At 39.2% G+C, this 24080-nt stretch overlaps 1 protein-coding gene across 2 annotated transcripts in view; it reads right to left on the bottom strand.

The window, feature by feature from the left end:
• Positions 1 to 1417: 1417 nt before the first annotated feature.
• Positions 1418 to 24080, bottom strand: part of jade2 (jade family PHD finger 2) — a 171403-nt gene continuing 148740 nt past the window's right edge. The window contains exons 12-14 of one of the 2 annotated variants that reach the window (XM_079356165.1): positions 21682 to 21813; positions 11639 to 11784; positions 1418 to 9985 (exon numbers count right to left, since the gene is read on the bottom strand). In XM_079356165.1, coding sequence (XP_079212291.1) covers positions 9206 to 9985; positions 11639 to 11784; positions 21682 to 21813 — 1058 coding nt within the window. In that variant the 3' untranslated portion in view covers positions 1418 to 9205. The remainder of the gene's footprint in view (positions 9986 to 11638; positions 11785 to 21681; positions 21814 to 24080) is intronic. The other variant, XM_079356166.1, reaches the window with a different exon arrangement.

Below are 24080 nucleotides of genomic sequence, written 5' to 3'. Positions count from 1 at the left end.
CAATAGTTCTCTTTGCTATTAACAAATGGCACAACATTCTTTGAAACAAAGAATACAGAAGGATAAACTCCTGCAACATTCATATTATTGTATTGAACAACGGATGCAGAGTGGAGGAGACACTGGTCACCAGATTTGAACACCTTTATAAAGACAAATAAGACAGGAGGAGTAGGATGAGAAGGAGAAACCTGTGTCCAGCTCTGCTTTGATTGAAATATGCTGATTGGTATTGAAATAGTGCCTAAATACAACCAATGTGATGCCAAACAATCTAATTTTGAAATGATGACCGGTAATATAGAAAAAAATAATCATGAGAGACAGAGAGAGCAGACTGAAGGGAGAGAATTAGATCAATTAAAAAAATTGGATATATGTACTGTAAGTACTTATAGGATTAAGTACGGAATTAAAAACAGGAAAACAAGTTTCTAAATTTTTTAAAACCACATTGTGTTTTAAACCTGAGGGAGAAAACTCTGGATTGCAGGTCAGCCAAGAAAGGAACTTTTTTTTTGTATGATGAAGGTCATAAAATATTCTGCACTGAGGAGCGACATGTAGAAAAACAGGAGGAGAAAAGGGGAAAATAGAGAGACATGAAGTGGAGATGAAAGAGACATTACATGTCACAGCAACATCAAGACTATTAACAGGGAGGTGATGCATTAAATTACATCCACAAGATTCTGTTATGGCTCTCTGTCCACATTCAGTAGGTGTTTTTCTTTAGCAAAACTGCAGCTTTTAAAAAACCTGTCACAAAAAATGGATTCATCCCAGCATAGTTATGCAATAGATGAAGCTTGTAAAATACAAACACCCCCCCGCCCCCAAACCTAGTCAGGGACTGTGAAGTTTAAGAGGGATTCACTGCTACATATAATGTTCAATTTCATCTGCAGGCTTTGCTGTTTCATTGATAGGAAAAATGGATTAGCATCTGTCACAAAAGTCTAAAGAAGGCCTACTGAAATACTGTTACTTAAGTGCATGAAAAATAAACCCAGACTGTATTACTATGGCTAATATTATGGATGTCCCATTTGCCTAAATATGACTCATTAGATTAATGAACACAACCAAAAAAGGGTAAATGTTTACTTTTCCTGATACTGGGGCGTTAAATGATAACAAAAATGATCATTTTGGCTATGGAATAGTACTCAGAGAGCAGAAGGAGACAAACCAGGTTTTGAAATTGCAGAGAGACTCAGACAATGTGCTCTTTTTCTGATTACAATAGAATTGGCCATTTCTGTTTCTTTTTTAGGCATTCCAGTGTAGCCAGAGGTCTCAGGGCGTACAAGATAAAAAGACTAGTGCGGCCTTAATGCGGGCTAATGAAAGAGAATAAAAATGGGAGACCAGCTTACCTGCTGGATTGATAAAATCACGTTTAACCTTACGTCTGTCCCACGTTGCACACAAAAACTTTATTCCTCGAATGCCTGCAACTACACACATCTGCAACATGCACAACTGTCTGCACATACAGTCTTTCATATGACAATAACACACATACAGAGACTGCATATTCTCATAAGTAACAAAATCCAAAATGTTCCCATCCCTGCAGGTATCAAAGATCAAATAAAGGAAAGGAATATTTGCTGTGTGTGTGCTAAAGACAGACAGAAGTCCAAACTATAACAAAGATGGAGAAGAAGAGTGAACAATAAAATACAATGACAGAAACCAGGAGGGTAAACTAAAGCCAGAGACAGACAGAGCAATGTAATTATGCGTGGGTGACAAAACAGACAACAATACAACACTGAGGGCTTCGTTATATGGTCTTAACCTGAATTTGAATTTTGACTAGAGACATGATTTATTTAGTGTGCATTCACACCTGGAAGTGAAGTGTCTCCATGAAATAACTCTTCAGGACAGATTCCAACTCATGTCCTTTTGTTGTATTTACACTTTGTGTACAGTTCCCAGCTGAGCTTAAATTAAATGTTACCAAATGTTGCTGGACGACTGGTGGGAGATGGTGACTTTTGCCAAATTGATCTTCCGTGTGTCTCGGCTGCTTTTACAACTCAATTTGTCTGCAGTGATGTATGTATGTCTGAGTGTGAACCTCCCAGGAGCCTAATGCTTAAACCAGATGGAACGGGAGGCTGAGTACATCTCTCAGATTGTGAGGGAGGAAACCAGAAAATGGACATGAGCCATGTTTCAATCACTACTTCAAGTTCAATTGCCAGAGAAAAAAAAATATAAATGGATTCAGTTTCAAGACTTGATTACATTGGCCAAATTTATACTCTTATCTTGATACAAATGCACACAACCGTGGGTGAGTATTAACAGATGGGTAACAACAATGCTGGGTGTATTTTGACATTTTAGTGATGAAGCTGGTGTTACTCTTTATTCTTAATATTATCAAATGTAATAAAAGGAACAAAGCCACAAGTGTTCACCTCTAATGTCAATACTCAGTAGCATCCCTCCCCTGTTGAAATCAGTTATTTCTCAATGAATAACATTTAATTTCAACAACATTGAAGGGCTAAGAACTTACAACTTGTGATCTGCAAAACGTTCAGTCAACTCCCCAGTGCAATCTGTAAACCAATTCATGGACTACTGTTTCTCAGGACAGTCATTGTTTTCTCAGTTTTTACATTTGTTACTTTGTACTGAAAATTAAAGTTTTTCTTATGGGAAGATTGTTTTAAACCAGGCGGATTTTTTGTGTGTGTTTCATTAGATTAAAGAGTCAGAGGAGTCATCCCAAATAGACACCAAGGAAGCAGTCGTACATTATCTCATAATGACTTGTTATTATCAGGGACTCACGTATTAATGTTGGCTGAGTTACAATCTATCTGTAATCTGAGCTGTAATCTAAATAAAACATCAATATATATCAACAGAGGAGGATTTTTATAGGAAATAATATTGGTTTTAGAATACTCTGCCACAAAATTAAATCTTTCTCAAGGCCAATCATGCTATTTAATGACCATTCTTCGAAGTTTCTGCACTGCTATCCTGAGAGAGAGAGAGAGAGAGAGAGAGAGAGAGAGAGAGAGAGAGAGAGAGAGAGAGACCGACGAGAAAGTATACAGGGGTTGAAAGAGAGAGGCAGATATGAAGGGCAGTAGAAGGGAAGGGCCTGGTTCTGTTTATATTAGCTGCTTGTTAACTCAACTGTGTAGACGGGCTGCAAACAGAACACAGGGGAAAGAACAAGTTGTTCTCTTTCTGTCTGCTTCTCTGGCTTCAGTTCAGGTAATGTCTCCTTCCTCCCCTCGCTCTCTCTCAGAAACCCAGAGCAAAGCAGAGTGCAATGTTTTCCCCTCCTCACACGCACATCCACAACATGGGCCTGTCATTATTTGTCTTTAAAGCTACAGACGTCCTTTTTTTCTTTTTATATATAAAAAAGGAAGAAATGTGATCTTCCTATGCTTTAATTGGGATTCCAAAAGCGCCATGTGGGCCAAAGAGGCTGATAACTGGACAGGAGAGAAAAAAAGGAGGAGTTATCGACAGGGTCTGGGGGGAAACGGATGGAACAGAGGGGACATGGCTAATGGGCAGGGAGGAGGGAGATGTTGGAAGATGAAGGTGGAGAAAGTTGCACAGTTTGAGTAGATGGGAACTTCCGTTTAAAAGACATTTCTCAGAGCTGCTATTGAGGCAGATACATCATAACTCACTTGTTGAACTTTAGTGGGTGGAGCCAAAGTGTGTTTTTGGCAAAGAAATTTCAGACTGATGCCTCAATGAAACAGGCAGAATACAATTAAAGGAGGTGAATTATAAAGACAAGTGCTTTTCAGGTTTAATTTAACTTAACATGAAAACACATGACTGCTATTGAGATTTTTTTTTTTTCATGAAGAGAAACATCCGGTTATGGTTGAGATATGTTGACTCAGGAATAGATTAAGCTGAAACGATTAGCCAATAAAAAAAAAAGAAAAAAGAAAAAAGGGGACAACACATTGTCTCTACAAAAATTATGTTTGATTAATGTTTATAGTTAATTATTCTATCAAAAATGGCAAATATGGTAACCACACATTAAATGTGTTTTGGAATTTTGATAGGAAAAAAATAGGCACCTAAAACGTCTTTATGGCCTTTTAAGACTTGCATCTTATATATCTCTTTTTATACTATGTTTTTCAAATCTTAGAAAACAAATCCATGTAACCTTTATCCTGATTTCGTATTTGTGATTTACATTTGCCATTTTTGCTTACAGAAAATAAAATCGGAAACCGCAATATACCTGTCTGGATTCCTGTGTGCCAGTTAATGACCTGCAGATTCTGAAAGAATCACAGAAACTTTTTGCTTTAAATCAGTTTTGTTTTTCTTCGACTCCACCAATCTTGACTTTGATTCTGCCTCCACAACAGCCCAGTTTGCATCACTAAACCTCCAATCTCTGCAGTGTGTCTGAGTAGCGGATTTTGAGCCTTTACTTTGCTGTAACGAGAGGAGAGCAAAGCGCCAGTAAAACAGAGGAAGCAGATAATGAGTCAGCTTTCTGGTTAGATATGAGCCACCGCGGCCAGAAAAAGCGTTGAAAAAAACAAACAAAAAAACAGCTTCCAAAACCTTTTCAAAACAAGGAAAATGAAAATGTCTATTAGTAGTAATAATAGTAGTTGAACAGTATTATACATTATTGAAACTGTGAAGAAGTCCAGTGGTACGCAGGTAGAGGGGTTGGTTTGAATGGCTGGTGTAGGGCAGAGAGACCCAACAATGATATCAGGAAGCACTGAGCAGTCATCGGGCCAGTCTGCATTTCCAAATCATATAAACAAACTCCTGAATTCAACTTTGGTCAAACTTCTCTTCTATTAATTAATTTGAAGAACTCAAAATCCCATGTAGATCACATGCAACAAGTTTGGTGTTCATTTCTAACTTATCTTCGTCACAGAGAGAAGTGATTGTAATTGAGCCCAAGCAGGTATTCAGTGTCCCCAGACTTGTGCAACTACATTCTGTATTATTAAAATAAAAGTAGTCAACCCTGACTTTACCAACCTTAGGACAGCCTCAAACCACTTTCCGATTGGATGATGGATTAAATCCAAAGGAGGAGAAGCAAACTATCAAAAGTCTCCTAATGTCCTCCTGGTTCCTGAAAGCCACATCAGGGCAACAATCTTAAATCTTTTTAAACTTTCAATCCACTAGTTGAAACACCTGGAACTCAGGTGTTCTTCCTGTTCAAACAAATGGGGGCTGTTGAACCAGCCTTGCTGGTGCAGTGATGTCTTTCCAAGGAAACTTACAACAGTGTCTGCACAGTGTCATTAGCCGCTGTTTGAAGTAAGGGAGATTTGCCAATTGCCTGCAGAAATCAGTGTTGGTCTCAGGTTGATGCATCACTGTGTGTAGGTGTGTTTCTGACCTGCCATTAGGTGCACAATGCCCACCAGCTTATTTCTGGGCTGAGGCATTTATTCCAATTCCAATGCAGGGATTTGTTCTCACACGTCATAGCTTACCCTTTAGAGAACAGTATGATTGTATAGTTTGTTCCATAATTTGTTAATCATGAAGTGTAGAATGGTAAGCTTACCCAGATGAAAATAACCTCATTAGGCAAACAGATCTTCTGCTGACACTAATGCTACATGATGAAACTAGATCTCATATCATGCGGATATCTGACCTGACACAGTTGCAAAATTCAAAAAGATCATTAGAGCACATTTTGGGCTGTGAGCCAACACCCACACCAGCGTACCACACAGAGGACGGTGATGCTTTGAAGTTGCATTCTAGTGGATATAAAAAAGAAAAAGAAACGATCCTTCAAGAGACTCCAGTCTACAGTATCTACGGAACAGAAGGAGAGGGCGTTGAAGCCACACTGTAAATATAGAATAACAACCAGTTTGTGTATGCCAAGGCTGCACAGTATCAAGGTGAAATTCTAAATTCTGATTTGACTGGGAAGGTATCATGGTGCTCTCTTCAGATCACAATAATCTGAAGAATTTTCAACCCAACTACAGTATCTCCACAACTTTCAGTTGGGGTAATACAGGCATTTTTTCTACCTATGCTGTGCAGCCTTAGCATTTGCTACTACATGTAAAGGCCGTTAATGAGAGGCCTTGTCTAATACCACTGTCTACAAAGTCAGGCTACTCCAAACATTGAATATTGAAACCAAGATTACATTATTCTGAATTACCAATACATGAATGGTAACAGCCACCCAGTGCCAGGTTCTGTGAGCAGTAATGCGTCTACAAAAACCTCACTTCAAGCTTTGTTGCTGTTACTGTTGTGTGTGTGTGTGTTATCTTGATCAGTTTCCATTATGGATGTAATAACTATAGCCATTGTAGAAGTCCATATCCCCGTGCCCTTCTTTGCAAAGTTTGACATGTAACCCTGCCTGAAATAAAGAGGGACTTTCCTGACTTTGCCTCTTTACGTTAAATAACAGACAAGTGAGGAGACTTCTACGGTTGCTACACCTGAAGGACAGAGATGCTTCTTTGTCACCTGTAATAATACTTTCCTGCTATTAGGGGGCATTTCCCTCTGAGTAAGCTCCTTCTTCCTGATGCAGTCAGGACCACACTGAAGTAAAAAACTAGTCATCTTGAACATTACATTAACCCTGTTATACCAGCTCTGGTGTGTTTGTGTGTGTGTATATAGACGCATGCTGGAGCTGTATACTAAGTGTGTGTTCAGTTCAGCAGCATTTGGCTTCTTCTGAAGGGGGTTAACATGTTTGAGTCTGCATTTAAGGGAGCTGTCCCTTGGAAGCAGGCTTTTCCAATATGAACCCAGTGAATGCAGATCTCGGAGAATCCAGGTGATGTTGGTATCTGGATTAAACCATGCTGGCCATGACAGCGTTGTAACAGTTGTGTAACATCCTTATCTAGCATTCGTCACATAGAAATGTTTGTGAGTTCCTGTAGATAAGATGTAAAATATGCTGCCTTGATACACAGATCTGTTCTTTGGCGTGGTCACTTAGAAGACAGGTAACATAACTGTCCATATGGAGAAAACAAAAGGAAGTATATCAAACACTTAAGTGGTGGTTCATCAGGCCTGGGTCAATCAGCCCTTAAAAATCACATTTGATGATTTATTTAAGCCTCATTTGACACCTGATTGATTTAGGTATCAACTTTCTTAGAAATCAGAAGAGTATTGATTATTGTTTGGAACAACTGAACCCAGGGCTGATGGTCATAACATCATACCGAGAGAGGCAAAATGTCGTCGTGTAGGAGTTTAAACAGTGAAGATCGCCAAATAAGGAAGTATCTAGACATACACAAATCCCTTCATATACATATACATATATACTGTATGATATAAAATATGTTTGTATATATATATTTATCTATGTCTGGCGTCACTTTTTTCATACATTTTTAGCCTTTATTCTTTTTTCAAAAGATTTTTTTAACCCCTGAGAATAACACCGACTGCTTTAGGTACAAAATACAACTCTCTGAGAATGAAAAAAAAGAAAAAAAGAGAGAAAACAAATTTACGAACAACTGAATTCAAGAACTGAAGATTGCAGGCCTCTGAAGCTGAATATAACAGGAGAACAGGTGCAGCAAGCAGAGCCATCGGTTACCAGAACTCATCCAGATCAAAGTCAAGTGGCAGCCGTGTTGGTTTTATAAACCTGCTCAATGTGTAACTTAATAGAACTGTGTTGAGCATCATTCTACCCTCCTGATGCCTGAAGCCTTTACTTTTTCATTTTTACTAGGGGCCTGGGCTATCTTTTATAGTGACGAGATACATGCTAGATTGAGAACTGAGAAATTGTCAAAGTTACTGCTAATTGGATGCTAATTTGTAACTACCTAAACTGTTTTTATTGATGGCTCTGGACTGCAGAGATTCATTTGGGTTAGGGGGGCACAGATCAGTAAGCAGCTCTTTGCACTGATAGTACTGCATGTCTCTGCTTTGCTAACAGTTGCAGAGGATTTGTTTGATTAATGAAAATGCTGCATTTACATCCTTGTTTCAGGCACTAGATAACTGTTAAGGTGACAAGGAGCCCAATGCTGGCTACACTCTGTAACCAATCCAAACAACTGTTTGATTGTTACAAGTACGATTGAGATACGACTGATTGAACTGCTTAATGATTGTTGGTTGACTGATAAGGTTTCGGGGGTTAAGGGGGCTGGGGCACAGGGTAAGCGACAGAAGGCACAGAGTTCTATGATGATCTTTCGTCTAAGAGTCACGCATGAAAGACTTGAAAACAAAAACTCAGAATCAGGAAGAATTTGAAAATAGCTGTCAAAAGTCAGGTCAACATTTCAGCAACTGCTGTTACATGAGCAAAGGGATTTGCTCATAGTCATATGCGTGTCAGTGTGTCAATTTGTCTGTATGATAATCTGAATGAGCACCAGGGTTGGGGTCAAATCTGTTCAATTTTCAAAAACTGGAAAACATTAAAATCTGTCATTGTCGGTCAAGATAAAGTAGAGAGTGACTGCTGAGGACAAAATATTACAGCTGAGTCAATGTGATGAGAATTGACCCCAATCCTGAATGAGCATCTATTACACAAACAAGTGCTTACAATACAGCTCGTACGACTAGCTAGTTGTGCTTTTCAAGGCTGAATACATGTTGTTCCATGTCACCTTCTGTACATATTCAGTCCAGCACTGGTGTGAAATCATCTTTCCAAGGAACATATTCAAGGAAACAAGGACTCATTGGATGCATCTCAGGCCACAAAGGCCAAGGGTGAAGCAGACCCTGAAACCAGCTTGAATAATAATAACATTAATGCCCCAAAGTGTTTGTTCCCAAGTCTGGTGGATATCACAGACATGAGGCCGGAATAGGGTTCTCTAACGCCCTGAAACAAAAATGAATCTGAAATACAAAACGGAAAAAAAGACTAAAGGTAATGTTTGTTTCCTATTCATTGAATGTTCAGTATTTTGTGGTTGGCTAACTTCGGTCCGTTGGATAACGATTCTGAACGACAGGCAAACCGCTACATTCAAAATCATCTCAAAAACAAAGCAGGTCAGAGCTGAAGAGATTTCCCTCTGGTTAACGTGAGAGGGATTTGGTTGAACAAAGCCATCCAGCCATGTTCTTGTAGAATGTGTACACAGATGGAGAAACAACTAGCCAGCAGGAATCTGTTTGGATTACTATGTGTGTGTTTGTTTTAGTCAGTTCTTTAGGATGCCAGCACGCTCCGTCTTAGCAAGTCCTCATTCCCAGGATGCAACTGCGACAAGCGGAGTTTGCGTCCAGCAGAGTGCGCGTCTGTGTCACTCTGCTCGCCATCGGAGAAGTACCCATCGGTCTCTGCAGCGTCCAGCAGAGACGTGTCTTTTCCTGTGAGCTGCATGTCTACAGACTCAAGCCCTCCTCCACCGAATCCCCGATTTCTGGATTTACCTTGGCGGGACAGGCGGAGCCGTGACGGCCCACCACGAAGAATATCAGGCATCATGGGCCCTGGGCTAGAGCCTGGCGTTGGAGATGAGCTTGTGGCGAAACCAGAACCAGTCCCTGATGCAACACCATTCCCAATAAGAACACTATCCCACCGGTCGCGGTCCTCAGAGATGTGACATGAATCCATTTTTGAGATAGGAGGCTGTGGTGGTGGGTCCTTATGCAGATCTGAGCTTCTTGTCTGGTGGTGATGAAGGTGGTGGTGATGCAGGACCTTGGAAGTGCCTCTAGATTTTTCCACTTTCCTACCTGCAAAGCTTTGCTTTTCCTCTGTCACGCTGACCCAGAAGCTCTTTGCAGTGGAAGGACTGCTGCCGATGGAAGCAGCCCCTGCAGGCACAACTATCTGGGGTTCAGTGGTGGTGGACTGCGGATGTCCCCGAGCACGGGCCTTGCTGCTCCCTCTTTGTTTGCGACCAAGCTGTGGTGTTTTCCAAGTGGACTGCATGGAGTTTTCCATCATGAGGTTAAGCAGGCTCTCCTCCCCTTGCTGGAGCTGAATGAGAGAGGGACGTGAAGAGAAGAATTGATAAAAGTAAAAACAGGCATTAGAGATTGAAGATTAAATGGGCAATGAGAGAAAAATAAAGACGAGACGAGAAAAACGTATACTCAAAATATAAAGGTTTTACAGAACATGCAATTTGTGCAGGGATGTGGGAAGTAGGATGCTGAGGATGCTGCAGCACCCCCTAAAATCAGGCAGAATGAAACAATCCATTTGTTTCCCCTCTTTTTATGGGATATTTAAATCTAGTAACCTACACCATAAAAGTCTGTTTATCATACTTCCTGCAGAAAGCACATTAGTTCACAATAAATCTGCAGGCTGCTTGGCATTCTGTTTTTCTCACAGTCATGCCTGTAATCATTTGAAAACAAACTCTCGCCCCTGTTTAAGCAACTGTGTCAAATACAGAAATATGTAAAGAAAAATCAGATCTGATTGTGGTCATAATTTGACTTGTGCTGTTAAATCTTTGTGTTGTAAAATTCAACCTTTTCGTAACACTTCCTTCGGTTATTTATAATATTACCTTCGTCTGTTTTACTGACTAATAACATGATTCATGTTGTTTCCTTCTTCATTCTTTTACACATTAATATCATGTTCCTAAATGGAGCCCCCTGCTAATAAATACACAAACAGTGCAGGTTTCTGAGGAGACCAGCAGGCCAGGCACAGTACAGCTCGGCTCTGTCCATCAGCTCTCTCAGTACACTGGTTAACCCACCGTCAAGAAGGGAGCAGAACTCATGCCACTTACTAAAAAGAAAAGCAATCTAAAGATTTAAGTATGAGTCAAAATAATTCTTAACATAAGACGGTTTCAGGTGTCTCCCCCCCCGAAAAACCATATGTTGATGATCTGAGGTATTTTTACGATAAAGGACAAACATTCCTTTAAACTTGTACCGATACCAAGAGCACCTTAAGAACAAGGAATGATTTCTCATCTTATCTCACTTTTTATTGTGTACTATATTTTTAAGTATTGCTTAAGTATGCTTTTGAAGTAAATTGACAGTAATTAAAGATTCCCAATCAGGATAAAAGCAGTGCTCCACTTTACAAGTTATTTTACACTAATAACATGACATCAAGGGAAATCTGTTCACACTTAAAATTTGTCTTCTTACTAAATTTCCCCAACCTGTGTGTCTGTCATTGGCAGGAAGAGAAATCTATCTTGATAGTCTTATGTAAAAGTAGTTCTCAATCAGATTCTTATACTGCCTTTTTGCACCCGTGCACACTCCAGCTCCTTCTTCGACTAAGAAGGTTTTGTTAGTTTGGATGTCCTGTTAAATCCTTTCTGTAGCCAGGGCCGTTCCTAATTTGGCTCCATACACTTGGTTAGTCTTCAAGTGAAGTGGACTGGGATTCAGTTCAAGAGGTGATGGATTGACTCTGCTGATTATTTCAGCTGTTTGTATTTTGCCATGTGTGCTGCTGTTCACTGCCAAGAGCCAGTTGGCAATTCATTTCATGTGATCTGCCTTTCTCTTAACTGCACTGATCTATGCACTGTCTGCTTGGTCTGATGCTGAAAGGATGTAAAGCTTTGGATAACATTTTGAACGAGTGAGATCCATGTTTGAATCAATCCATGCAGCATCAACTCTGAATTAGCATATGAAGACCTACCTGGTCAGAAAGCAGGCTGCCACTCTTGTCCCGATGTTGGGCACCGAGAGCCCACTGACTCAGCATGTCATCAGCTGTGATCTGAACCGACTGGGCGAGCCAGCTGTCGAACAAAGAGTTGTCCAATGGGAAGGACTTTGATAAACCTAGAGGAAAGGAAATAGGTCAAAAACAGTCAGAAAGAAGCATTTAGGGAGGAAGAGACGGATCATAAAGAAAAACAGACAGTGGAAATTCAAGAGGGATATATGGAGGAAAAGACTGGAATGGGGGGCGCAGACATGTAATAGTGCTGCTCATTCATTTTTCACGAGTAGAAAATGCATAAAAGTTGTAATAATGAGAGTGAGAGAAACAAGGGTTTTTAAAATTGCATGCTTTACTTTTGTGCCAACTCCTAAATGCCACACAAAGGTTAAATACAGGGTTGGCTTGATTCACTCATTTCATATCATTCAAGACATTAAAGTAGTAATGATGTTTCCTTTTAAACTGGAAATGATAAAAACTCATTCCCATCCTTAAGACTCTCTTCTGTGTATTAGATTAGATTGCCCTCACAAGGTTGTGTTCTCCCTAATAATTTTAGCAGTAATGTCCATGCATGGTCCCATGCAGCTTCACAACATGTATGTCTAGCATGATATCACCTGGTCACACAGGAAGTTGCCCACATTATTGTTAAATAATTTAGGTCATTTTACACAAATCAGAAATCAAAAAATAACGTTGTGAAAGTTTGTTGTTCCAGTCATTGAAAATTTAAAATTCACTTAACACATTAGAGGACCATTTGACATCTGCATAGATTATATTGACCACACCTTGCACACAAATAGATTATAAAAAACACAGAAAAATAACAGCTAAAACAGGTCATCAGCAGAGTGGAAATGCGTAGACATATCCCTGTGAATTAAAGGATTTTTATGCGTCTTCAGAGTTTGGACTGCCTTTTAACAGTACCTTCCTTTTGTATGAGCTGTTGGACTTTTGTCCTTTATCCTTGAAGAGCACCTGATTCCCCCACATTTTTTGACCCAGTGCAGCACTCATTTCTACCCCCCTTTTTTCCCCCTATAACACAGACCAAATAACGCTGTGCCTCTTTTTTCTCAACTGTCTCTCTAGCCTCCGAGTAAATTTTCAGTGACTATAATGATCTGAAAGGCAGGACTGCAGGAGGTGCTGTTCACGTGGGTTTAACACCAGCGAACACCACTTACAAACACACACACGCGCGCGCGCGCACACACACACACACACACACCAAGTCGGTTGTTTCCATGACGCAGCATGTCTCTGCAGGAGAGAGAGAGCTCTGAGGGAGGGGATAAATGACGGAGCAAAAAAAAAGGGGCAATGAAGGAGTGTGAGGAAAACGGGAGGTGATGATGGAGGAGAGGAGTGCGTAGCAGAGTTCAAACAGAGGTAGGGAAGATGTAAACCTGAAACGTATCACTCTTTAGTCTAAATATATTAACAAGTATATGAGTAACTGTGACAAGTGTTTTAAGCTTAACATCAGCATGCTAATATTTTCCATTTATAACAAACCATATGTTAGTTTATGTTTAGGAAGCATCAAGTTAAACAAATTAGTTTAGTATGACAACATGCCCATTTTGGTAAAGCTAATTGACCCTTTGTCAAGACTCGCTCACATTGGTTACTGTCACTAAGATAACCAAAATCTTAGTGACAGTGCCTTTTAAAACGCGGCTTGAGAGTTATGTGCACAATTTGACAACCACAGCAACATAGATTATTGCTAAATGCTACAGATCCATGCATTACTGTCTTTGGAAGGGAGTTCTCTGAACGGTGGTCAGCTGACCTATCAGAAAGTCGACAAAGGGTCAATTTGCACTGAAAACAAAATACAGCTGAAGCTGATGGGAAAGTCTAGTTTTAAGGATAATAGTAACTGTACCCAGAGGCGCTGCTGATCAACATGCAAGGCAGCCCAGGCCACCGCTTGGGCTCCCAGGCCAGTTGCGACAAACAATGTTTAAAACTATGCTGATGTCATGCTATTGATGCAGAAGTCTCTCCACTGTTTAGCAAAAGACATCAATGCAATGCTGTAGGGGGTTTATAACTACTTTAACGTGAGCATTAAGCTTATATCCATATTTTCTCTCTGAACATTTTCCTTGAGAAGAAATCCCTTTTGTAAGACAGAAGGGACATTTATTTTTCGGTGGACCTAGTATTTCTTTAGCACATTTCTGAAAAATATTCTAAAAGAAGTAGTAAAAAAAGTTGTGTTATCCAGATGAAGCTGTCTCTTTTAAACCAGTTCTTTTGCTGCAGCTCACAGGTCTGCAAAGGGAGACTGTAGGCTAATGCTAATGTATCAGAAATTCTATTAAAGCAATTTGACCGCAGCACTTGGAAGAACAGTGAGCCTCTTCACATGTGTACACTGGTCCCACAGCAGAAAAAAACCAAAACAACAATGGTTGCCATGACAGAACAAATGATTTTGTAGCAGTGAGCAGTGATTTTCTAGCAAGCACTACTGGAGCAGTGAATGGTAAGGAATGCGCTAGAAGTAGGACTTGGCCAAGACCAGGCCTGTGCATGAGAGCAAGAGAGAGGGTGAGAAAGAAAGAGAGAATTTGTGTTGCTAGCTCTAAAGCCCTCACTACAGTCTAAGGATTGTTCTCGGGTGCCAACAGTATGCCTGGAAACTCAGACATGAAAAAAAATAAGAAAATAAAAGAGAGATAAAGTGGAGGAGGAAGTACAGAAGGCAGAAAAAGTACACTTAACACTTCACTAAAATTAGTGGATGGACAAGACACAATAAGACCCAGACTAAAAAAAAACTCTACAGAAGACTCTTGTCTTTCAGTCCTGTCTGTGTTTGCTCACACACAGGCTCTCTTGTACTCAACAGTGATGTCACAGGGTCCTTGTTTTCTTCTGTACACTTGCTTTATTGGACCATGGGTCTCACTTTAGTATGGTGGGGCTCATAGGACATTTACAGATGTCACCAGTCTTCAATTAACTTTACAGATGATTTGTATTATTTCTAAATAGCCACAACCATTGTCAACCACAATGAAATTGCAGTTAAAAAAAAAAAAAAAATGCTGACTGTGATGGAGTTCTCCACCATATAATCAAAGCTCTCTCCAATTCAACAGTTCATTTTCCGTGGGTGCTTTTCATTTGATGCAATTTCATCTTAAACCACTCGGACATGCAGATTTCATTGGAGTTGAACTACTTCAATGTGTTCGGGATCTCAGTTTTCGAAGGTGAAACTCCTCAGTGCCTATGAGGAGACACGAGTACGATTTCAAAACAATCCTCCTTTTCCAAATCACCAGCACCATATGGGCCCAGTAATCAAAACTGTGGGGATCGGGGACAGTAGATCTGAGAATGAGTTCTGGTACATATCTGTCATCTTGATCCCAGAACACAAAGAGGAAGACAAAGCCCGGGGAGTCAGGACCAGACCCCGACAGAGAACAGATGGCCTGACACAAAAACACACACTGAGAATGTGAGATATGAACACAAACGCCTTGAACAAACAAACACAGAGATGACATGCTGACATGAACGATACATATCTATATACAACACTGGCTAGGGACTGCATGCATACACATAACTGCTATGTGTACGGCTGTATACAAAAAAAGTACACAAATACACAGGCACAGTGTTTGTCATGGAAACACAATGTGAGTGATGATCTCCCATCGACTAATCTACATTTAGTTACAGTTCTTTTTCCTCATCTCTCAGATAGAAAGAGTGTAAAGGAGAGATGGGAAGATCTACAGAATGGATGACAAACAGATAAAACTGAGAGAGATAAATAAAAGAGAAGGAGATGGTATCGGAACAGGAAGCGAGTAAGACTGAGCCAAACTACTCTTCTGTCTTTTGTTATTGTCACTGTGTTTATTAATCAAATTCAGCTGGACAGGAACATGGTGTTGGCTCTGTGACCCTCAGCTCTGGTTAAATAAGGAAATGAGAAAAAGTTATGTCATAGCAGACTGTGTGTGTGGCTGAACAGCTCCACACATCTCTTCCACTTTTGTGTCTTCATATTTTCTAAGACACAAGTGCAATTACTGATCCGCATACTATTTCCTGCATCCTGTACTGAACGCATGCACTACAGTTTTACCAGCTCAGACACTTATTGACAGATGTAACATTATAAACATACAATATGAGGGGTCTCCTGAGGCAACACTTGACTTTACAAAGCTAAACTGTAATAATAATATTTGTCTTTTGTCATTCTTACATAAAGCTGACATTATAATGTTCTCAGCTCTTTTGCTTTGTTTAATTGTGTTCTTGTTCAACATAGCTGAACTGCTTTATTTAGTAACCAAAATGAACTGTAAATTGTTCAAAATTAAAATCTAAGGTTTCAAGATGGAAATTACTTTACCGCCCACTCAAGGCTAAATCCCACTATAATAACAAAGATAGCTTTATGGCTATAACCTAATGATTTTGAGTGGAAGTAATATGAATAATGACCAATAGCTTAAGTAATAATTTACAAACACACGCATTTAACCACAAATGAAATAAGTTAGTTGATTAAACAGTGCATAACGAGAAAACTGAGTATTGAGGATAAATGTTTGCTGTCTTAACATTGCTCATAAATATTTATGTATGCTTTTGGCAAGCAAACTAATTGCCACTATTTCCTGTCATGACCCTGTGATGGTACAGTATGACTCAATGAGTCTTTTGGACAAAACGTGTACCGTAAATTCCGGACTATAAGCCGCTACTTTTTTCTCACACTTCGAGCACTGCGGCTTCTACTCCGGTGCGGCTAATGCATGGATTTTTTATGGGGGACAATGAGCTTCTGCCGCAAAAACATTTGACTTCGTCACATCGGATCTTAATATCAGTCATTTTGCGCTTCATGCACGCACCCTCATGATGGAAAACACACGGAGAAATACATATGATGTAGCTTTCAAGTTAAAGGCGATAGACCTGGCTGTCAAAGAAGCTAACAGAGCTGCTGCACGTTAAGATGACACTGACAGCGACAACAGAGACTGAGGAAGTGAGTAATGAAGTCATTCTGAGGCAGTGAATGGATGGACTTTTTCTTGTGAAAAATATTACGGTCATCTTTTTCATCAGCCGTGTTACAGACACCGTCGGCTAGGCTTCGTATTGTAACGGTTCATGTTGTAAAGTCAGTAGTTGATAATGTGTTCATAATTCCGATTATGTGGAGAGTCAGTGAATGCACCAGCGAGAACGTGTTGAGTGGCTGTATGAGAGAACGCTGGGGGAGAGAGTTGGATTGTTACGGCAAGTTATGTGTTGCTCTCTGCTGTAAACGGCGTGGTCACGGCCGACAGTGATCGGGTTATTAAAAGTTATTATTTGAACGCTCTCGTCGTCCTTTAACGTCCGTACGGACGCTACAGTATTTGCGGATGTTACCGGTAGCCTACGTCTGTGTAAATAGCTCTTGTTATAGCGTGGACACCTGCGGCTTATAATCAAGTGCGGCTTATATATGTACAAATACATTTATTTACTTATTTTTAGCCGGTGCGGCTTATATCCAGGTGCGCTCAATAGTACGAAATTTACGGTAGTTTTGTTTTAGCCGCAGTAGGGCAGAGTGGATGGAAATGGGAACTACAAAGACCATAATCCTTTGCACTCTGCTTGCGCCTTTCTTTCATGAAAATGTGGGAAAGGAGAACAGAGAGACAATTTTGAAATTGTGGATAATAGAGCGGTTCTGAGGATGATGCTGTCGTATAGGACATAAAGTTGTCGTCTGAGAATATCAGCTCTAAAAATAGAATGGTACAACGTAGTGACGTACTTTCAAATCAACTCGCTTCATGGGTTCGGCAACTTTCCAATGAAAATTCTGTTTCCGTCACATCAAGGGGCTTTTCTATCCTACTCAGAATAACCATAAAAATAACCGTAATGATTCATGATTGCATTTTAGTGTAACTTCTTCAGTGCTGTACGGGCGCTGACACTATGTTTCAGAGGCTGAATCTGTAATCAGCTGGCATGTAAGGGCCATTGGAAGCCAGGATAGATGTCACAACCTGCTCTCAGAACAGAGATACAAAAGAACTGTTTTGAATATTATCAGAAGATATGTGTGCCCTGCATACAAACCAGCTCTAAATACTGTGCAGATTGTCCGTAACATCAAATAAATACTTGTACACACACCCTGTCCCTCTTGTGGACCCATGGAGGGTCAGGGAGAAAAAATACTACATGCTATACTGTAGGACAGATTTTAAAAAAGGGTTGAACCTATACTTATATGCACATTATTTTTCCTGTTACTATTCTTAACAAACTAAATATTCATCCTAAAGGGTAAGTGTTTATATTTACATGAAAATGAGGATAACTTATGATTAAGACTCATCAGATTTCATCATCTGCTTTCAGATATTTATCAGATACAGAAAGTGTCCTTGCAACCCACAGCTGTTTTGCAGAAAGTTACTGCAGGGATATTCAGAAGTTATTAGATGTGGAAACCAATAAACAAGGATTGTATAAGGCTATATAACCGCCCACTTGATGTCCTACATAAAGATTCTTTTCACTGCAAGAGGAGCTTGTTTTTAGACGAGGCCTGAAGATATGGAGGACTTTATTTTCTATTTTATACACCCACACATACATACAGTATATAACAAGTTGAGTACTTCTTCCCTTTTTTATTGTAAGTTGATTATTTATTTTCTTACAAATTATAATTAATGTGTGTAGTTCAATCTAACTTCAATCCCATTAGTTTGAAATGCAACTTGTACTTATACATAATGGTCACCACTTAATACTGAAATAAATCTGCATGCAACTACATTGATCTATTTTTAAAGTACTACTTATCAAACACTGTGGATGGAATTTTCTAATCTCAATGATAGTCATTTATTTAAAAATAGAGTACTCTTCACAGAAAGCAGGGAAACTATTTGGACAAAAAGCATTTTTTTTTGCAGACCCTGCTGATAAGAAATAACCTTAGATTGATTTCAGTCTTTTCTCTCTCAAATCAGCTTTTACTCTCTGCTTGTGCTTGGCTGTTAAGGAAATAATGAGTCCTTAAAAGCTGTGATCTCAATAAGCAGAAACATTGGGTTTGATTGAGACAGTGCGCACTGGTTCTGCTACGTCAACAGCACCAGATTTCAAACTGTTACAGATTTACACTCTCAATTTTAGAGGATTATGTATCTGAATGTGTGATTAACAGGTCAGTCAACATATTTCTACCCTCACTTACAGAGCCTGTGTTTAAACTCTAATGTCAACTTGTACCCTGATAGACCAGCTGCTGGTGTGGGTTGTATAGTGAACTTAAAAGCTACATTTTTTATGCACCACAGCTGCCAGTATGCATGACAATCAAAAAGTCTTTCATTTCCCCACTACAAGTCACCGCTGACACGAGTGTCAATCGTTTGTTCCCGTTTTTATATGAATGTTGTATTTTGACTGTTGTCTGTGAAAAGTGCTATATAGATAAACTTTACTGACTTAAAATGTTCTTTACTACAAGCACATTTCCAAATACTTAAATTCTAAATGCAAAATTTCCCCCTTTGTTTATGTCTTCTGAGCGTTAAACTTCACTGTATTGAAAAGTAATAGAACAGACCCCTTTTTAGCAGAAACTATACCCTCCATCATCATGTCAATAATAATGAGGATCAGATGTTAGGTCTTTCTCCTTTTTTCTCTCTCACAGCATCTCTCTGCCAGTCGTTCATTAATGACAAAGAAGACACTTCACAGAGCTTCTCCCTCTCTTCTCACGTCTACGCCTTTTATCTACCTCTGATGCCCAGCTTCCCTGCTTTAACTCACACTAACTTTTGATGAAATTCCTTTTCTCGATTTTTTTTTGGACTATTTAATGATGTATTTTGTAACTTTGCATTGAATAAATTTGAGAAATATATTGTATGTTTCAAGCTGAAATAATTCTAGAAGTAACGGTAAAAAGGTATTGATGCTGTGGATTTATGCTTTATACTTTATGGACCCAACTTTTCCAATTGTATAATGGTGTAACTACACAGATGTAAGTAACTTGGACCAAATAGACCTACACAACTTTACAGTGAAACTGCTTTTGCATGACATGAAACTAAACCTTTTTTCTAGACCTCCTCGTAACCGCTTCAAGCTGCAGAAGAGAAAACGCTACGCCATAGACATGAGCATCATCAACACAGGGAAGCACCTGACGATTACATGATTACATTCATTGAAGGCTGTTTTCTTACTCAAATCCAGCCTTATATAAATTAAATACAGGCCAAACAACCAAAAAACTAAATGACACATGATAGAATCAATTAGATAAAACAAAACAAAATAGACTAAATTAAATTATAAGGATCCCATCAGTATTCGTAAATGTATCAAAACATTTTAAAAAAAGCTTGCCCCCAGTGGAGGAGTCTCCACACCACCCAAGTCCCAACAGCCCACCAGTCAATCCACAGCCAAGCCGTCTCCCTCTTTAGCTGGATGAAGGTCTTGAGCGCGAAACACCTGAGTCCGTCTGACCCAGGATACCGGCCAGGGCCCAAGTGTGTGAACCCTCTCACCTGACCGTGCTCTTCAATTTCTTGGCACCTTAACATCAATCATTCATAAGTGCAGAACATGTGTTCCGTTTGGCACTATGATGTTCTATTTTATACTGACTTACAGCAATTATTTAGATAATAATAGATATTGTTTTGCACTGTATTTTTCAAGAAACTTCAATTCAAACTATTCCTTGATTGAGCTTTAGATACGAAGATTTTACTTAAAGGAATAAAAGTATCATCTGAGGAAAATATTCATCCAAAACCCCATCAAAATGTTTAAGGGTTCAACTTTAAAGAGAGATGTGATGCAGCCTAATCCAATTTTGTGTATTGGTCCACAAACTTACAACATATGGACAATAGAAGAACAAATGTATCGTCTCCTCATTCCAAAATCTACACAATGATGATTCTTCAATTTTATACCTGTTAAGTCACTTTTCAGTTGCGAATGTTATATAGAATATCTTCAATTGAAAAATGTAGTTGTAATATTGTATAAAGAACCGTATTCCAGGTATTCAATTATTGAATTCATCTTCCCATTAGGTACAGGCTGTATGAGGGAAAGCAGTATGGCCTCTACTCTTTAAATTTAAATTTAAATGATATTTTATTTTGCTTATCATTGTTTTGGATAGCCATTGCTGTCACCTTGTAGAGTAAGTGAACAAACTTGTTGTCTGTGTCCAATATTTTTTAGTTTCTATTTCCTGTTATTTGTAATAGCTGTAAGCAGCTAATATTAACTAAAATGGTAACATATTTTTCCATGTCTTCAGAAAGATTGATGACATAAAAGGAAATTGAAAGTACAATCGAGTATATCATTTATAAAAAAACTATTTCTACTACCCTTTTTCTGAAATGTTTCCCATCTATTAGCATATCTGAGGTCATCCATCTCACTTATTTTGGACATCTTCTCGCTTCCTTCCTTTCTTTAGAAAAAGTTCTGGAACTTGTAGAGCTCTCATCGTCTCATTGGATGCTGAATTAATTGGAAGCAGATGCTTTGGCTTTAGTTGTTCTGCCTGATGTGGTTGTGGCGATCTGTTTAAATTTGTTATTTGGTGTATTTGAATGTTTTATAATTATGTATCCTCTGATATCTCTGTGTTGTCAGCAACTCTGTTAAGTGTCCTGCTTTCTGTCTTGGCCTGGACACTCTTGAACAAGAGGTTTTTCATCTCAAAAAGACTTGTACTTCATTTTCACCCGATGGTGCCAAAACACTGGCTTATATGAATAATTGATGCATCAAAAAAAACATGTGCTGCAACTTGAGTCAGCAGCTTCTTTCAAACAGAATTACAAACACACATACTGTTTTGTAGCATATGTTCAGCCAATACGGAGCATTTGACCAACAGGGAGTGCACCTACTCAAACATACACAAACACACATACACAATGTACCTAGCTCTTTTAGCAGGGAGCCGTTCTCTGGCATCAATCTCTCCTTTTTCTTCTCAGGACTACTCTTCCTCTTCTCCTTCCCTTTTTCCATTACTCCATTCTGCTTCCTCTTTTCTCCTTTCTGGCTTTTCTCTGAAAGGAGACACAGAAGGGATGAAGTGAATTAAATCAGTTTAAACTTGATTTTTCACTGGAAAATGTAGCCGAGCCATGGAAACTTCTGGTTTTAGGTGAAGTTTGAATGAGGTAGCTGAATATAAAGGATGCTTAGAACACAAAAAGGAGTGTCTTTTTTTTTGCTGACATTTGAGGGAATTATTTTATTCGCTACAGTTTTGACTGAAACACACTTGAAGCTTATTTAAGATTTGCCATGTGTTTGACATAAAGAACATCTTGCTCATAGAGAGGCCAGAGGGAGAAATAAATTACAGAGTAAAGAAGAGCTGTGAATGAAGAGAACTAAAGGCAAAGTCCAGTTTACAGACATAATAATGTGTCATATTGTAAAAGCAAAGGTGCACAAGAACTTCTGACCAACATCTTTAAGAGTGACTTGTCTTTCAGGACATCTCCTATCATAGGTGAGCATTCAGCTGAAGTAAAAGGAAAGCTGCCACCAGCCATATGTGACTCAACTACAAATGAGGTTTGGTGATAGAGCCGTAGTTCATCTTCAGTGGCACATTTACCCTCCTGCTTTACCCAGATAAAACCAAAGAGCATGGGATGCATGTTAATGCTTGTTGTAAAGGCTGATAAGTATTCTAGTACAAAGTTGGAAGGATAGGATGTAAGAGCCAAGACTCATTTTGCCTTGAGGAGGCAGACCTCAGTTAACCTTAGAGCTTTATACACGATGAATACTGACTATTGTCATGGGGTTCCTGCTTCTCTGAGAACGTCAAAGAACTGCATTCCATATAAAAACATATGGAAAAAACATAAGAGCATTTTAGAAGAATCAGAATCAGCTTTATTGACCATGTATGCTTACACACACGGTAACTATACATTAGATTAAATATACATAAACATAATATGTAAGCAAAAAGACTACAAGGCTAAATAAGATAGATATACTGTTAGATGCTGCCCTTTAAGGAAAGTAACTATGCACATATTGTGTATTGAACCGCACGCACGCATTGTGCCAGACGTGGTTAGATCACAGAGGTCTTTGCAGGCACAGGGAACGCGTTGGAGTGACTGGTGTGCATTAATTTAGAATGGATCCACCCCCCATACACAGTATAGCATGTAACAGATCCCTGCAGAGCGCCTCCCTGCTGCGTGCTGTCCTCTCTCTCTCTCCCTCCAGCTGAGAGTGTGGCAGGTAACACAATAAACACCAATACATAAACATGGTCAAAGTTGAAATACCAGCAAGAAAAACACCTGACATTTAATATTATCTCATACACTGCAGGAGGTAGTACATAAAAACAGTTTTATAAACTAATAACATCAAGGCCACCAAGGCAGCCATTTTCAAAGGACTACAGAACCAATCGTGTTTCTTTTACTTTAACTGTGACTCTAATTTCCATTCTTTGGAGTTTGCAGTGGCATTACTGTAGGTTGTCTCTCCCTTCTTATCATTCTCTTCATCTGAGGGGGGGAGATAAACTTTAAAAACCTTAATGTATTATGTCTCATTCTGACCTTCTTTGTCAAACACTAGTATCAGATAGTTGCACGTTTTCCTTGATGTAAATAAAACACTAAACATTTAGTCATACAGTTTTAAAAACAGCTGCAAATATGTTTCTTCCTTGACAAATCTTTAAATTAGTCATTAGGATTAGTCATCTCTAAAATAAACTTCATTAATATTAAGTATTTACTGAAATACAGATATATGGATACTAAGCTCAGCATTTAAAAACACGCATAACTGTTAACACACATCTGCACACAGACACACAGCATGTAAGGAAATGCTGCAGTCACACTCCGCTGAGTCTCAAATACACGGCGCAGTGAGGGTCTCTCTCCGTCTTTCTTTCTATGACATGGAAAGCCCTTATTGTTTGGTTGTCTTGTTGTTACAGGCTCCTGCTGTTTACACAAACACAGAGTCCCGACTGCACGGCTCACTAACTCTTCTGCTGCTGTGTATCAAGTTTGTATATTTCACGTGTGTTTGAGTGTGCGCGCGCGCGTGTGTGCGCACACACACTGGTACAGCAGGTGGCAGCAGCAGGTTCATTCCAGATACAGTATGCAGGGGTTTAGAAAGCTGGTTGTATTTGTATGTGTCACTCAGCAGTCACAGCAGGATGACAGGCTGATACCCAAAGAAAGTTTAACCATGAGTCTCTGTGAAAAAAACGCACTTGTTCAGTATTTTTCCATAAAAAATAAATAAAAATAAATAATATATATATATATATATA

Source organism: Symphodus melops (genome assembly GCF_947650265.1).
Source record: "Symphodus melops genome assembly, chromosome: 11".
NCBI classification, from domain to species: Eukaryota; Metazoa; Chordata; class Actinopteri; order Labriformes; family Labridae; genus Symphodus; species Symphodus melops.
Note: the sequence above shows the minus strand (reverse complement) of the source record. Positions and strands in the feature narration are given on the sequence as shown.